This window comes from Lissotriton helveticus, chromosome 4_1, assembly GCF_964261635.1.
Source record: "Lissotriton helveticus chromosome 4_1, aLisHel1.1, whole genome shotgun sequence".
Lineage (NCBI taxonomy): Eukaryota > Metazoa > Chordata > Amphibia > Caudata > Salamandridae > Lissotriton > Lissotriton helveticus.
The window spans coordinates 1,176,322,822-1,176,340,575 of record NC_136063.1 but is presented as its reverse complement, the minus strand read 5'-3'; the positions used below and the strand labels follow the sequence as shown (position 1 = coordinate 1,176,340,575).

General features: G+C 46.7%; 1 protein-coding gene across 9 annotated transcripts in view; it reads right to left on the bottom strand.

Moving 5' to 3' along the window:
* The window catches only part of RELCH (RAB11 binding and LisH domain, coiled-coil and HEAT repeat containing), an 878,561-nt gene that overhangs the window by 15,948 nt on the left and 844,859 nt on the right, over nucleotides 1-17,754 (bottom strand). For all 9 annotated transcript variants that reach the window (XM_078687764.1, XM_078687757.1, XM_078687759.1 and 6 more), the window contains 2 exons: nucleotides 15,000-15,088; nucleotides 8,703-8,773 (listed from right to left, as the gene is read on the bottom strand). In XM_078687764.1, the coding sequence (XP_078543890.1) occupies nucleotides 8,703-8,773; nucleotides 15,000-15,088 (160 nt within the window). The remainder of the gene's footprint in view (nucleotides 1-8,702; nucleotides 8,774-14,999; nucleotides 15,089-17,754) is intronic.

Here is a 17,754-nt window from a genome sequence, read left to right as displayed (position 1 = left end):
TTCCTTATTAAGACTCCTCATTTCCTGTGAGGTTGCTGATCAAAGACATTCACATCATTAAGTCTCACAGGAGGAGTTGATAGCGGCACTCCCACATGCCCACCACCTAAGGAGAATGGTTGCCATGATCAGGGTCAGATCCTGTATCACAGGTCTTCCAAGGGCCTTTCACGTAATTTTCCCAGGGTGGGTAATCCCTTCTGGGTATTGAGGGACAGTGGATCACTGTCACTTGCACTGTTATGGATCTTTCACAGCTAGGAAGCTGTCTAATCCAGTGATAGCATGAGTCTCTTAGAATATTGCCGTCAACATCAAATGTCGCATTGAATAGGAATGCATAGACTCGAATAGTGATGCCTTCAAAAACAACACCAACCCCAAATTCAGTTCACACTGAAGATTGATGAAAACAAAAGTAAACATATTATTCATGGTAAGGGCGGAACGCGGATATTTCAACAGTGAAGGTTGGCATTGTAAGCAAAAATCACACTAACAAGACAGCCAAATAAGCTCTAATGGCGGGGGGGAGGGGAGGGGAGAGCAAACACTGAGTGCAAATAGCTCTGAATACAGATTCTCCTTGCCCAATGCGGACCAATGAGCATGAGATATGTTTGATGCTGCTTCACCTTCCACAGATTTTGGGAGATCCCCGAGATAAGATAGAAACCCTAGTTGAGGGTAAAATTCTACCTAATCCAAAACTCACTCATAGAGAGGCAATTGCAGAGTGTTTTCATGGGCGAATCTTGGAAAAGTAAATAAGCAACTAAGGGTCATTTTAAGCAGGGTACAATATGCAATTCAAGGCTGAGCTACTTTAAGGTTTTTACTTGACAGAATGCGATTTGCTCAGGCATTTGCCTCATTACTTTCGATACAAAGGTATTCTTATTGCAATTACCATTTTACAGTTTGTTTTTTAGTGGCCTCTGCTGGCTTCTGATGACAGAGTGAGAACAAGAAGGCTCAACCGGACTGTTTTTAACAAAGAACCGTTTGAACTTGGGCACAGGTTTAGGATTGGACGAGACAAAGGCATAAGTCATTTTTGGGCACCAGAAAGTAGCAGGAATAAAACCTCCGACCTACTTTTGACGTCTGCACCCTTTCTATGACTCTTGGCCAAGAGAGCTGTCACTTCCTGGTGGAGCAAGTAGAGATGGTCGTCCATCAGTCTGGTGCAAGTCGTGGCATGGGTGCAGAAGTAGTCCAGAAGGGGAGGGAGTAGCCTCTTTGCTTAATCTGAAGAACCTAGTGCTCTGATGTTAAAGACCTCCAGTGGGGTAGGTGATGGGGTATTCTGGCTCTCACTGGGTGCCCATGATGGTAAGAGGGTAAACTAAAAGGGTTTGGGGCTGCTGGGGGAGTGGTGGACAGGCCCGACCTCTGGCTGCCCAACCCATGGGTTCTGTATGTTACAGGTCCTTTGCTGCTCGGAGGCTGAGAAGCTTGCACGCCTACGTGGCTGGGCAGATAAAGACAGGGCTGGAAGTCCCTTTCATGGCCATGAAAGAAGAAAAAAGTGGACTGGGGTTGGCAAGGGGACATGGAAAGGCCCAAGGGGCTGGCCGTAGATCTGCGATGCGTGAAGCGCTCCAGCGCTGAGTCTGCCTAGTCTCCAAAGAGACAGGAGCCATCAAAGGTCATGTCCATTATCAACGCTTGGACATCCCGAGAAAAGACAGTTGTTCTCAGCCAGGCATGGCGCCTAAAGGCCACCGACTAAGAAACCACTAGATGGTCGTGCCTATGCCACATAGAATTGTGAACTGCGCTACATTTCTCCCGTCAAACATAGCTTGGGAGAGTATGGCCCGGGCCTCCTCCAGATGGGCTACATCTGAGCACCCGCATCCTACAGGACATGGAAGTAATGGCCCTAAAGGCACACATTGTTCACATACCACAGTGCCAGGCTGGTGGAAGAAGACATTTTCTTTCCTAAGGTACCCAGCCTCTTGGAGTCTCTACGCGTGGAGTGGTAGGGAATGTGCCACGATTTACATGGGAGGTGGACATTTGGACCACCAAGCTCTCCAAGGTAGCATGTTGGGTGAGAAAGTTGGGCTCCCTGGGCTGGGCGGTGGAGGCAGCCAATCGTCCTGTTAACAGGATCCCCTGTTTGGGACAATTCCCGAGCAGGACATCGTGAGAGCTTCATTAAATGGGAGAAGCGGTTCTGAGGTGCTCACTCACAGCTGAAGCACCTCTGTCAAGATGCTAGTCTTGACTGTCACTGAGGATAGGCTAAGGTCTGGGACCTTGGCCGCCCTTTTCACCACCATCGCAAATCAAGCCCCCTTCTCCATAGCCACGGTAGTAGAAAAGAGCATGGCAGTATCTGAAGAGGTGTTGAGTCCACTGGTGTCTCCCAATTTCTCACACCCGTCCATATGGAGGTCTAGGAACTGGTATTTATCAGGGTCCAGTGACCCCTTTCAATACTTCCAGAGTCCCAACCCATAAGAATAGGGTTTGGGCTCAGGCCTGGAAGGCATGGCTCCAGTCGGTGCCGGAGTAAGTGTCTGACAATGATCCTCAGGCTCCATATCAGAATCGGGGATGAAAATGGGGATGGCTCCGACATTGGGTGGTTGGCATCGGGACCGGAGCCAAGGAAGGTTGAGGTGGTACAACTGCCAAGGGTCTGGATCCATCCGTGAATCCAATGGGCCCGACTGGAACAGGGAGCAGAGAACCAGTGTGCTCCCCCCTTGGCCAAACCCATGGGGACTGAAGGTGTATAAGCGGCAACGGCCAGCAAAATATGAGGTGCATGGCCTTATAGAACTCACGGAGTCGGTTGGGAGTTCGCCGGCTCCCTGAAACTCGGGGAGTCGTGGAACTGGCCCAATCTACTAAGTCAGGCCTCGAATGCCTGACTTTCACTGGATGACTGTGACAGACGGGGCGAAGTTGAAGACCTCTTCGATTTTTTATTCTTCCTGCACTTGTGGGACTCACCCAAGGACAATATGGAGAGTCGCGAAGATCTTGGGCTCCGCGACCGATCCCTCGACCTTCCTCCCAACCGGAATCGAGACCGTTCGGTGCATGGCGTGGCAGTTGACGCAGGTCATTGCGTCGAGGTTGGGCTTGAGGCACCAGAGGCGAACAAGGTGAGGTTATTTCACTGACATCTGCCAGTGAAAGGCACCCTAAGGCACGGAGCTGGCCTTTCTAGTTGACATCTTGCCACACCAGGACAAAAATATCCAAAAGACTGACAAAAAGTAAAAAAAGGTCAGTCAATGAATTGACTGCGGGTAGCTCTCTCCGGATCTGTTCTGAATGGCGCAGAAATTAAAGAACTGCCCTCAGTGCACTGGGGTGGCGCCTCTATCGGCTCCATGCAGGTCACTTCGGCACCGACGATGCTGCCACTATGTGGAGCTGAATGACGCCACCTACTGACGCACAGGAGTACTGCTCATGAAAAATGTCCAGATCCAGTCTGATGCGGATAATTCTGAGGTAAGGAATCTGCAACTAGAAGCATCTATCAGATACAATTGACTGTCTGGGTAGGGCAGTCGGGACCAGTGTGGTGCTTCGTTGTCACCATGGGTTCATTTCATGGGTCTTTCATCAGATGTGCCACAGACCCTTTTGGCTCAGAAATATTTTGAGCAAAAACTGACTTGAGCCTAAAGAGATTTAGAGAGAAAGACTGCCGTCCACTCTATGGGTCTAGCTGAGTAGTCCCGCCAACAACAGCGCCCATTTCAAGACTTCAGAAGGGGGATATCAGCAGAGGCAGCACTAATACCAGCCTCAGGCGCAACAGGCATCCCAGCATCCAGGCTCTCAGTCGCAACGCACTACCCAAGTTCTAGCCCCCACACATGCAGAGAAACCGCTTTAATTTTGTAAGCAGCACATGATCACCTAGTAAGAGCTCAAGTTACCTTTTACCTCCCTAGATGTTGGAGCATCACGTCAGATCAATGGATGGTCCAGATCGTGGTACACAGATACGTCATACCCTTCCTCTCCTACACCCCCATACAAGCCACCTACACTGAACTCCTTCTAGATGACCACTTGTCCATACTTCGTGAAGACGTTCATCTTCTCTTGGCCAAGGGAGCAATAGAGTATCGACATCAGAGATCAGGATTGGTTGCTAATCCTGTTACTTTCAGGTGCTGAAAAAAGATGGTAGTCATCACCCTATCCTAGACCTTCAGCCTCTGAACTTTTATCTCCAGAAAGACAAGTACCAGATGCTCTCCCAGCCCAAAGTTCTGTCTGTACTGGATCCAAAAGATTAGATGGTAGCGCTGGAATTGCAGGACACATATTTTCACATCTCCGTCCTAAGGTCCCACAGATGTAATCGGTGGCTTCAAGTAGGCCAAGACCATTTTCAATTCACTGTGCTTCCTTTTAGCCTGACCAGTGCATCTCGGGTGTTCATGAAGTTAATGCTGGTGGTTGATGCCATAAAGCGGAGGTTGAAAATGCTTACGGCAGGCTTACATTGCGTAGTCATTAACCACCTCCAGTTGACAAACCGCCCTGTTAACATCGAAGGGTTTTTACATCAATGTGCCGTAGTCACCAAGGCCGGATTGGCGGTACAGGGCAACAGGGATTTCCCCAAGAGCATGGAAGAGGGGGAATGGGGGAGGGGGAGAAGGGAAGCTTTTGTTACTGAGGGCCGGTTTTGTAGCACTGCAGCCCTTTTAAAAGCACTGCAAAGTTCCTAGTATATCCAACAGTTTTCAGCCAACAATAAAAGTGGCAAGATAACTCTGGTGATTAATGTACCTGTTGGAGGGAGATCAGAGTTTTGACTAGTGGTATTAGTTTTCTTTACTCATTTAAGGTAGCGCAGAGGGTTAATATGTCTGGTGCAAAAAGCGTGTACTAGTCCCACCTAATATATCTTATTTCTCTAACAAATTTGTCCTGCGGACAATTACAGCATTCTTGCCAAGGGTACTCATGCCCTTCCACAAATGTCAATCCATCATCTTGCCAGCTTTCTATGCACCACCTCACCCTTCCAAGCCCGAAGAATGACTTCGCCTTGACCCTAAAAGGATACTTAGTTTTTATGTAGACCGAACCACAGACTACCAACAGGATGGCCCACTTTTAGTTGGGTTCTCTGCGGCTAACAAAAGAGGACCATCTTAAGGTAGATTGTGTTATGCATCAAGATTTGCTATTAAGAAACAGACCCCTGAAGGCTTGTATGCTCACTCTACTAGAAGGAAGGCTGCTACCATGGAGATGGCACACATTGTACCAGTGCCGAATGGTTGCCAGGCTGCGACATGGGTGTCCCTCCCCACATTCACAAACTACTACTGTCTGGATTTCCAGGTACTGCAGGAAAGGCCCTTTGCCCGATCTGTCATGTAGGATTTCCTGGTCTCAACCATTCCACTGACCCACGACTGGAGGAGGTACTGCTTTGGTATCTATTCACAGGGTGATAAATCTGCAGTTAGAAATCCTGAGCAGATATTAAGTTAATTCCTTCAGTTATGCCTTTCATGGTAGAGACTCTGTCCAATCGCATATTCCTCACCGACCCACTCTCCTTGTTCTGTGGAATGTACTCATACTGTCCATTAATAAGAAGCCAAATTAAAACATCCACACAATATGATTTCCATAGCTTGGCGTCCTTCAGCGCAGAGATAAGAAAGACATTGAGGTCAGTGTGCGCCGGTGGCATGTATGTATCAGGGCCAATGTAATATCCAGCAGCAGCACAACGCCACCGGTTTACATACAAGGGAATTGCTGGTAAGTTTCCAGATCCAGTATGGTCCCTAGGATAATTCACAAGATGAGGAATCTGCGGTTAGATTGATCTCTATCAGAAAAGGAAGCCGCTGCATCAGAGCAAAACGCTTCCCTGCACCATCCATCCGTCTTCCTTCTTTGTCGAAGGGGAGGGGCTACATAATTCGAGACAGGATTTTTGGACTGTCTCTGAGCCGCTTGCATCACTACTGATTCTGGACGTGAATGTCCAATCAAGCATGCAGGAGAAGACTCTGGTGCACGATATTTCTTATCTATTCTGGGCAACGAAGCCGCCACCGAGGCTAGAGTTTTCATGATCTTCAAGCCCTCGTCCCAGATATGCTCAATGATGGGAATTGATCTCATAGACTTCCTTGATTCCTCCTTGAAGTCGTATAGGAAACATTCTGCTTCTTGCACTGGAAGCGGAAGCTCAAATCTCTTTGAGGCTTATTTCATAATGTCATGGAATCCTCCAATGTCCTATGGTGGAGAGTTTGCTGGTGACAGCAATGGAGATGGTGTCGTAGGCAAAATATATTGATCCCAGTCAATACCTACAGGAGTATCTTGAAGAAGTTCCCCTTCTTCTGGCTGGTCTTCTCCATCACTCTCTGCGAAATCATCCCTTATTGTGATAATTGGGGGAGATCGCATCTCTTACACTTTAGGCGTAGGTTGAACTACTGGAACTTGGGTTAGAGTGCCTGAAGTATTTGAGGCAGGAGCGTTAGCTTCAGGAAAACGACGATAATAGTCGATCATGTGACGTAAGTCAGTCACCAGAGAAACAGGCATCCAGATGGACTCACGTCAGGAAGCGTTTCCTCTTTCTCCTCATACTCACATGACTGTTGGAATGACTCATATCTTTTGGAGTCGGACACTGGGCGATCTTGGAAAGAATAAACCTCTTGGCACTCTTCTTCATCAGTGTCCTGACTCTTAATCTGTAGCTGAGAGGGACTGTAACCTACACCCATTCAACCTTCATCCTCCGATTGTTGTAAATCCAGCAGATTTGATGGAGGAAGGGGAGGATTTTTCATCCACGTAGTGAATTCCGTAGTTTTCTTGACCGTCGACGAGCCCGTCAACGGTTGAAAAGACCTTATAAATATTAATGATTTGACTTAAAAGTCGTCGTCGACGGAGCTCTTGTCGTCTATGCTCCTGTAGACGCTGAAATTCGAATTATCGTCGACGAGGTCGTCGTCGACGAGGCGGACACTCTTCCCGTCGACGGAGTTGTCGACGAACCTTTCTTCGACTGTGTTGTCTTGGTCATTGCCGTCGACGCCGCTGTCGTCGTCGAGATTGTAATCGTCGACGAAGTCGTCGTCTTCACAGGAACAAGCACTAGAGACGCCACATATTTCGTCGACGGGCTGAAGACACTACCCTTGACTCTGAGGAGTTCTTTAGAGGAGTATGAGGGAGAGAAGACGAAGATGTCTCTTTGCCCTTCGTTTTTTGTTTCTTAGATTCCACTGTTTCCTCAGAAGCAGATGACTTCCTCTTTTTTGAAGAATGGCTAGTAGATTCCTCTTCTGAGTCTGATTCTGAGGTGGCCTTCTCTTTCTGAAGCCACAACAGTAAGCGTGCCTCTCTGTCCATTAAAGTTTTAGCTGAAAAGGTCCTGCAGTGTTTGCAGTCCTTAGCCACATGTTTGGGATGAAGACCATACAAACAGGTCTTTGTGGGGGTCTTCAGAATAGAGTCTGGCTTTCCCACAAGATCTGCAGGGCCTGAAAAGCCTCTTTTTAGAGCTTTCAGCCATATTAGATACTAGATGTAAAACAGTACCTTAAATCCAGAAGAAAAACTTGCAGATGGAAAGGTCAAAAGTTCACTCAGGAAAAAAAACTGAGCAAGGCTCAGGGAGACTCCTCACACGAAGGCGGTTGAAAATCTGAGCTAGGATGGCTCTGCTGGGGAGTGTGATGTTAGGGCTGGCAGCTGATTTGCTGAGTTTTGGACCACATAATGATGAGGTTTGGTTACCAAACAATGTTGTTCCCTATGGGTTTCTATGGAGTTTTTCTTTTACTGCTATGGTCAGTCTGTTACCGTGAGACTCCCACCATGACGACAGGGAAGATACAAGCATGTGAATCTATGAAAGATTTAATACTGGAGAAGATATTACTTCTGCTGCCACATTGAAGCCCGTGCCAACTGTTGAGGTAGACCTATGGGTAAAGTTTTCCAGATCAGTCTGGTGCCTGGATGTAAATTCATGAGGTGAGGAATCTGGAGGTGGAAGTATCCATCAGAAATCTAAGACGCACTACAGGCATTTGCCTAGTTAAGGCATGAGCCTTACAAGACCGCATGTTTTCGATTTTTGTTATTAACTGCATGCGCGCTAGCCGTTTTCCCGCTGTGCGCTGCGTTTTTCTAAAACCCGCGGTTCATGACGAGCTGAGGTCGTCATGAGCGTACGAGAGGCGTAACTCATGACGAGCTCAGCTCGTCATGAGCGTCGAAGGGGTTAAACTAAAAAAGTATTTGAAGATTAAAACAGAATTACAAGTGTTATTTAATACTTTCATGCTATGCTATCATTGGACAGCAGGTACCCCCAGTGTATCAACATGCAGTTACCAGACAAGCATCTGGCACACTAAAGAAGCAAAAGATCACCTGAAATCCTCAGTTTGTATACTGACAGAGACAGTGGCCTTACTAAAGTCTAAGATGATGCATCATATTACATTTACACTCTGGTAGCTGTTATTTGTTCTCCAGACAGTAGATCAGTTTGACTTGGTACTCCAACTCTCTGCAACTCCATTTAATGATAAAAAATTAGTTTGCTTTGGGATCTGCTTGCAATGACCCTCTTCAGAGCCAAATGGTCAATTCACTACACACATTTCAAAATATGAAAAAGTCATACATATCATTATGATGGGAATACTTACCCTGGTGGTTCTTGGACTGTCTTATTTTCCACCTTATGTTCACATTCCTTTATCATCGAGCTTAAAATAACCTAAAGAGTAAAAAGAGAAAAAACTAATGAAACCAACACGTTTTTAATAATGCTGAGAAATATTAGGGTAAGCATTTGGGCGTTTTGAATTCTGTGCTTATATAAAAATCTATAACGGATATTCCTCATTTTTGTTTAGAGCGAGTGGCAGAAAAAAACATCTAATCACCTATAAAAATGTTTCTGGGGCGGTACCAAGAAGGAAAAGTTAAACTGCTAAAAAAAGCCTATTTAATTAGTAGATTTTCTTAGTGTGGACTTCAAAGTTTTATAGTGTGTAAAAAACTTGGACGGGGGTAAAACAACCACCAAATGAATGATACACTATAAATCAGAAAGTAGTGCATTGTGTGTGTGGACATGTTTTAGAAAGTAGACAGGTGGTATCATCACAGCCAAAAAAGGACAGTAATTGTGCTGATTAATCAAAGGTGTGAATGTGACAAACTGGTTTTCAGAACTAAAAATATCCTTGGTATACAAAGGAACAAAATGACACTCCTTCAATGTAATGGTGAGCTGGGGTCCATTATCATTGTTTCATTTTCTCTCCTAGTGAACACACAGATGAGAAGCTGTGCTTGTTACAAGGTTCGCCTGACGGCTTCTTGTCCTTCGGACCTAAGGATTCATTCTGCGAGCTCATGGAAGCCAGGTACATTCTTTTTACTTACTCAATAAGGGTGAATTATGTGTTGATATTCAAAACAAATTGTATATAAAATAATTTTAATGTTCAGGCGGACCAATACCCTCTAACCAGGAAGTCCTGTAGGACCGAACAGGCAAAATGCCTGTCCCTGCGGATTCGACTGTCTAGGCAGTAGTGCTTGGCAAACATGTGTAAAGATGCCCACGTTGCTGCTGACATTCGTCCATTACTGGGACACCCCTAGCCAAGGCCCAAGTCGCAGCCTTTCTCCTTGTGGAGTGGCCCCTTAATCAATCAGGGGGCTGCTTCTTTGTCAGGGAACAACACAGCGAGAGATGGTCCTTTCCTGCACTGCACTGCACTGCCCTTCCCTTCCCTTCTTCGCTCCCACATACCCCATAAAGAGTTTGTCATTCATTCGGAACTCTCCTGTGTGGTCAAAGTAGAACAGCTATGCTCTTTTTGGGTCCAGTTGGTGGAGACGCTCCATAGAGGGATGCAGGGGAGCAAAAAAGGCGGGCAATGTGATGGATTGACCCAGATGGAATGGAGTCACGACCTTTGTGAAATAGGAAGCCCGGGTGTGAAGCTCCACTATGTCCGGAAAATACATCAGCTAGGGAGGCGTGCAAGATAACGCCTGCAGCTCACTCACCCTCCGGCCAGATGTAATCGCCACTAAGAAGGCTGTTTTGATGATCAAAAGTAGGAGGGGACAATTGTGTATAGGCTCAAATGGAGGACACATCAGGTAGGTGAGGACCAAATTAAGGTCCTACTGTGGCTTAACAAAGGGTGTGGGTGGAAACAAGTGGGGCAGCCCTTTAAGAAACCTATGTACAATTGGGGACTTAAAAAGAGAGGGCTGGTCTGGCAGCTGCAAAAAAGCAGACAGAGCAGAAAGGTAAACCTTGAGCATTCCCTTGCTGGGCAAGGGTCTTGCTGGGCAAGGGTCAGAATGAATAAAAGAACAGAGGAAAGAGACGCAGAAAGAGATTCAATAGACTTCTCTGTACAGTATAATACACATTTCTGCCAACAGCAGGCGTATACAGTCTTAGTGAAGGGCAGTCTGGCAGCCAAAATAACTTTACATACTTTGGGAGAAAAGTCAATAGCCATCAACTGCTGCCGCTCAATCTCCAAGCACTGAGGTGCAGAGTTGACAGGTTTGGGTGGCGAACCTACCCTGCTGCTGCGACAGAAGATCCTGAAGGGGAGCAAGATCGGAAGATCGATGCTCATCTTCAGAAGCTCTGGATACCAGACTCTCCTCACCAAGTCCAGAGCCACAAGAATGACTTGGGCCCGGTCACTTCTGATCTTCTTCAGAACCCTGGGCAGGAGTGGGACTGGCGGAAAGGCGTACAGCAAGCCTAAGCTCCACTCGTGATGAAAAGTGTCGCAGAGCGATAGCTGCCTTGGAAACTCCAGCTCGCAGTACTGCTGACACTGCACGTTCTCTTCAGAGGTGAACAAATCTAACCAAGGTTTTCCCCACTGCTGAAAGATCTTGCGCCACCTCCCACCGGAGACGCCATTCCTGATCCGCCAGGCACAGATGGCTGAGTTTCTCCGCCCTGGTGTTCAGGGTACCTGCCAGGTGTTGAACCACCAGGGTTATGCCCTGCTGTTCAAGCCATGTCCAGAGACACAGGGCCTGCTGACAAAGGGTTCACGACCCCACCCCACCCCACCCTGCTTGTTGCAGTACCACATGGAGGTGTTATTGTCCGTGAACACCTGCACTAACTTCTCCTTGACAGAGGGAAGAAATGCTTTTAACGTCAATCGAATCGCTCGGAGATCAAACAAATTTATGTGGCGTCCCGACTCCGCCACAGACCAGTGTCCCCGGATCTCCACCTCTGCCAGATGGCCACCTCATCCCAGAAGTGACGCATTGGTCAGGACTGTGAGTTCTGGTTGGGTAAGGGAGAGGTGGTGTGCCGTTGACCCAATCGCGGTTCGTCAACCACCACTGCAGATCTTTCGTAGTCCCTTCTGAGATGTGAAACACATTGGTGAGATTTCCCTGATGCTGTGCCCACTGGAACTTCAACTACCACTGCAGAGCCCGCATACGTCACCTGGCATGCTTTACTAAAAAGAAGCAGAAGGCCATAAGGCTCAACAGCCTCAGAGCCGGTCTCACCAAAATCTAGGATAGAGTCCGAAACATCTGAATCATACCCTAAATATCCTGGACTCGCTGCTCGGGAGGATAGATCTGAAACTGCACTGTGTCCAGAATAGTTCAGATGAAAAGAAGCTTCTGAGAAGGAGTCAGATGTGACTTTGGCACATTTATAGAGAACCCCAGCCAATGCAGGAGGTTCACCGTAGTCTGAAGATGGGAGATAACTCCCTCGGGCGAGGATGCCTTCAATAGCCAGTCGTCGAGGTAGGGGAAGACTGACACTCCTATTCTGCGCAGATGAGCTACAACCACCGCCATCTCCTTGGTGAACAACCAAGGGGCTTTGGTAAGACCGAAGGGTAGCAAGGTAAACTTTAGGTGCTCGCGGCATAGCTCGAATCACAGGTAACGCCTGTGGCCCAGCAGGATGGGAATGTGAAAATATGTATCCTGTAGGTCAAACGCTACGTTCCAGTCTCCTAGGTCTAGGCAGACAAGGCCTGAGCTACAGTGAGCATCTTGAATTGTTCCTTCTTGAGGAAGAGATTGACAGTCCGAAGATCTAAAATGGACCTCAACCCTTTGTTGTTCTTTGGAATCAGAAAGTAATGGGAATAACACCCCCTACCCACTTCTGAAACCGGGACCCTTTCTATAGCTTCCTTGGCCAAGAGAACTGTAACTTCCTCTACCTCAATCGGGACCGGGAACTAACCAGAGCCTGTTGGGCTATGAGGTGCTTTAAAGCCCGCTCCTGTAAGGTCTTAGGAGCCATGGCCTGACAGTCGAGCAAGACTTTGGATCGTGGTCGTGCTCAAGACACCGTAGGCAGACGAGGTGGGTAGCTTTTCCTGGATTGGTGCTTAACTGGTGCAGAAAGAAAAGAACTGACGTCTACGTGCCTGGGTGGTGCCTATATAGGTACCGCGACGTCATAACCAACGCTGCTATCGACGTCACTTGGAGCCGACTGGAGCCACCCGACGGCACGCACAAGGGGCACTGCTCAGCAAAGGTTTCCAGATCCAGCCAGGTGCCTGGGAAATTCAACTGTAATGAATCTGCAGGTAGTAGTCTATCAGATCTACATTGTCCATCCACGAATCCCATGCACCATGTAACTGCACCATGACGCGCAGCAGAGGAGATGTGTCAGTTACACCGGATCCACTGAGGCGGGGAGAGCACCCTATGTGCACTTCCAAGGGTCCAGGAATGGGGTGGCACCACTTAGCATGGAAGACTCACAGATGGCAGCGTCCAGGTGCAGATGCAAGGTTGTTAGAAGCGTGTCATGTCTGAGGTTTCAGATCAGGACGCCAGGCAAGTAGTCTTTGGAGACCATCTGGGTACAAATGATGCAGGTCCAGTCTTTCTCACACAGACAAGAGTACAGCAGGTCAGCTCAGCAAGGCAGCAGTTTTCAGAGCAGCTGTCTTGCAGAGTGGCAAGGCGCAGCACAGCACTCTTCTTTCAAGCAGAGAATCCACAGGTTCAGAAGTGTACAGTAGTGGTGATGTCTGAGGTCCTTCTTTTATATGCAGATGTGCTTATGAAGTGGGGAGAAGCTTCTAAAGGCATGCCTTTGAGGTGCACAGATGCCCTGTCTTCCCTGCCTCCAGACTAACTACAAGCAGTATGCTGCCCTTTGTATGGAGAAAAGACACAGCCTATTCAAGTGTAAGTGGGGCTGGGCCCTGGTCCTCCCTTCCATTCTGTCAGTGATGGCCCATCCAGTCACACCTAAGCTCCCACTGTGTGTGGCTGTCTAGGAGGAAAACACAAAGCCCAACTGCCAACAACAACCCGGTCATGTGACAAGAGACAGTATGCAGGCACCAAATGGCTAATGCAAGAAAAGGCAATTTCAGAATTGTAATTTGAAATCCGATTTCACCATAAGTTTGGATTTTAAATAGAGATACGAAACATAAAAAAGTGTTATTACACTTATAAAATGTAAAAAGGCTACTTCAATGTTACCCTTTTGGAGAGATAGGCCTTGCAGTAGTGAAAAATAACACAATCAGGAGCCTTTCACTGCCAGGATGTGGGAAACATAAAAGTACATGTGCAACTTTTTAACTACACTGAACCCTGACGTTGGGGCTGTCCAGGGCCTACCTTAGTGGTGACTTTTATGTATTAAAAAGGAAGGTTTGGGTCTAACAAAGGGTTTATTTTGCCAGGTCGAAGTGGAAGTTTAAACTGCAGACACAGGCTCTGCAATGGCATGCCTGATAAATGTTTAAAAGGGCAACTGAAGTGGGTGGCTCACAAAAGGCTGCAGTCCCAATAGTAGCATTTAATTTACAGGCCCTGGGCACATGTAGTGCAATTCGATAGGGAATTGTAAGTAAATTAAATATGCCAATTGAGTATAGGCCCATGTTACCATGTTTTGAGCAGCAACCACAAGCACTTTAGCACTGGTTAGCAGTGGAAAAGTGTGCAGAGTCATAAGGCCAGCAAAAATGAAGTCAGGAAAAACAGGTGGTCTGAAGGCAAAAATATAGGGCTGGAAACCATACAACGGATGTCAAGCCTAAAAAGGAACAAAACAGAAATCAGGTAACCGGGGAAATAGTAAATATTGGGATAAGGAGAACAAACAAAAGCTGAAATGAAGCTAGGTACACTTGGCAACATCAATATTAAGCTGTGCCAAATTATAGACACCACAAATTCCAGTATTTTTGACCTGAAACAAAAGAGGGAAACTTTCAGACAGAGCACTGTTAATCTCCCTCTGCATATAGGATTAGTGATGAAACTTCTAAAAGTAAAAAGTACCTTTTTGATTGCCCCGAGTAGTGACGAGTCTGAAAAGGACCCCCTCTAAGATTAGGCATAGGGTCTAAAGAGCCACGTGCTGAATGAAAAGACTTCCTTATAGGGTTGAGTCTGGTTGGTGGGTATACACTGACGATTAGATCTGCACATTACATATTCTAATCCCGCAAAGGCAACGAGATTGAATTAAGACAAGTCAAGCACATCAGAATAAAGGCATCCCTCATCTTCCCACTAAGGACACTACCAGATGGAGAAGTTATCTTTGATGACCTTATTTCTGATGGAAATGACCTCTCCTGCAGTTTCCTAACAGGACATGCACTGGATGTTGCAAAAATGAAGGAAAACTGGTCCAGATCTGGATCTGTAGCGTACCTTGGGGTGGTGATACCCACATGGTCCATGACTTCATGCCATTTGGGCCAGAGTTTAGTCAGTTGTCCAGCCTCATGCTCTCCCTTCACAAAAATATTTAGAATCTTAGCGGAGGTCTGCATTCACAATGCAGCTCACAGGGCAACATCAGCAGTCAGAATTCTGTAAGTATTCTTACCTGTCTTTGTATCAATGACGTACAGTACTAGATCTCGCCGATTAATCCATTAAAAAATGTGGTTATTTTAAAAAAAACTCCTTACCTCATGTTCTGGGGACAAATGTTCCATGTCTGTTCGTAAACATCGGAGTCCAGGTAAAAAGTGATTGACCATTAGTTCCTCCGAAATAACTAAGAAAGTAGTTAAGGTGTGATAAAATACAGCGGTTTGGTATTGCATCATGAAACCATATTCCTTGCTAAAGAGTGAAAACTTATTAACTTATGTGTGTCCGGGTGGAACAGATTAACATGTATCAGCTTTTATACAGAATGTTAGCGTTATACTGGAGCTCTGTAGGGAGTTAATCATTTCTTTATTCTTAGCGGGAAGGACTTGAAGAGTTGGGCAGGAAGCACCACTATTCTCTTGATAGGAAAGGGGGTTCTGACCTTTATCCAGTGATTATCAAAGATAGATTCTGATTTCTGTATCATGCAGAAAGCATAAAGAGAAGCACAGCACTATCATCCAGAAAGTGTAAGTTTTGATCCACAGGAAACCTCAAACACATTTAACTGCAGTGCGAGGTGCGTTTGAAATGTCTTTCCTTCAGAAAATCAAGTGGAAGATGAGCTGTTACACGGGCCCAAAAGATGATAACGTTTGCTTATAGGAGCAGGTAAACTCACATTCAAACTCTTCACAGACCACCATAAGTATGTTCATGACATCGTACTCCATGCAGTGGCGTCACTAGGGTTGGTGTCACCCGGTGCGGGTAACTCATGGTGTCACCCCCTCACGACTTACCGCATGGACCTCCTCCGCTCAGAGTCCGCCAGTGGACACATTTGGCAAATAACGGGACCACAGGACAACACAACACAACACTAGACAACATGGCAGCATACCACCAAGGTCAACACCAGAGATCCACATTATAGCATTGCTTTGGACAACTTAAAACATGGAGCCACAACGCACAACACAACATGGACATTACACTAGAAAGTATGAAGCCACAGTGGAAAATGTGATGGCACCATATTAAACAACATGGCACAACTTTGGTTTACATGACATCACAATGAACAGCACAGCATCACACTAGAGAGAAGGACGCCACAATAGACAAAACATCACCACACAAAACGCAATGGCCCAGCAATGGATGATGTGACACCAGCTTAGCAACATGAGACAACACTAGACAAAATGGCACCACTCTGGATACCCCGATGGCGCAACACTGGTCAATATGGCACCAGACTAAACAATGTGGTACAAAACTAAGTAATACGGACCACAGTAGGCCTCAAGAACCCTCAAAAAACCATAACACTAGACCTCACCCCATGTTATGTGGCACTAGTCAAGAAAAACAGCACTATACACTGCAAAGCCAGGTGCGAGACTAGACTGAAAGACACTGCACTGAACAACACGGCAGCAACACACTTGACAATATGATGACACAGTCTGGCTTGACAACACGGCACACTCTGGGCGAAACTAACTGCTACGTTAAAATGTTGAGAAAGCTCCTAATACAGTACCTCGAGACTGACAAAGCAAATAGGTACGTATCTGTTCTTAGTACAGCAGGGGCAGTGGCAACGGGGATCTGGGGTGTAAAGTGCCGTCAATTGTCACTATTTTTTGCTTTCGCACACGGAGGTGGTGGTCGCATTTCCTCCTGCTTGCACTAGGGCCCATAGTGCCCCACGGAAAGCAACAAAAAAAACAGTAAATAGCCATTGCAAAAAAGTCCGGGGTTTCAAAGCGCAGCCCTTCCTGCGGGCGGAACACACACTTGGCAACCGCTGTTTGTGGAAACCAATATCCATCTAAAGCTGTTTCTTTTCTAATCATACTGCTAATATTCTAATCGCACGGCGTGCTGCAAAAACTGCAAGATAATGGGTGCCCTGTCTGAGTGTATTTGCGTGCAGAAAAAAAAACACATCACGGAGGGCAAAGAGAGAGCGAGGGGTGGGGAATTGTGCACTATATATGGTGATTTAGCCAGCAAGTGAGGCAACCCCCAGCAGTCATGGAATTGCACAATTCCAGTGGGCCTACTTATAGGCACTAGTGAAAGTGTTGACTGGTTATTTTCTCCATTTGACTCTTGTAGACCAGTGCAACAACAGCGGTAGCCCTAAGCTTTCTACCTGAGACTTTGTACGCTAGTTTTACTGTTGCACCTATACTATTATGTCATTTTAGGACACTTACCTGTAGGAAACCCTTTGATACAGACTTCAAGGTCTTCCCTAGAATTGGAAATAAATCCATGTTGGCTCTCCATTGCATTGTTTTTCTCTGAGCTAAACTATGTCTGAATACAGCGCATCCTTTATCATATCGTATTACATACACAAACCCTTGGGAACCTATGTTGTCAAGACAGGGCAGCACAGACGAGGGACAGTGGAAGCCAGTATGGCCTGGGCCCTAGGGCAAGGAAGACGATTGTCCCTCTGACCGCTGACTGAAATACAGCGATAGTCGGGGTTCAGTTGGCTCCTCAGGCCTCTGGGCTCCGGTGTCACTGCACCTGCTGCACCAATGGAATCTACGCCCCTGACTAGGGCCAGAAAGACGCACACAAGGGATAAAGGCTAAGGGTCACATGGCCTAGATCCTATTGGGCGCACTTTCTTCTTTGGGACAATACATCACCAGGCTATTGCAATCCAAACTCTCAGTCCGTAGCTACTGATAGTGCATCAGGTGTAGTGACACCGGGGATCGGGGAGCTCACTACACCCCAATTACATATTTTATTATACCAAGCCAGGGGATGGGTGCCCTATTCCTTTGGCTCTATTTTTTATTTTATTTATAAAGT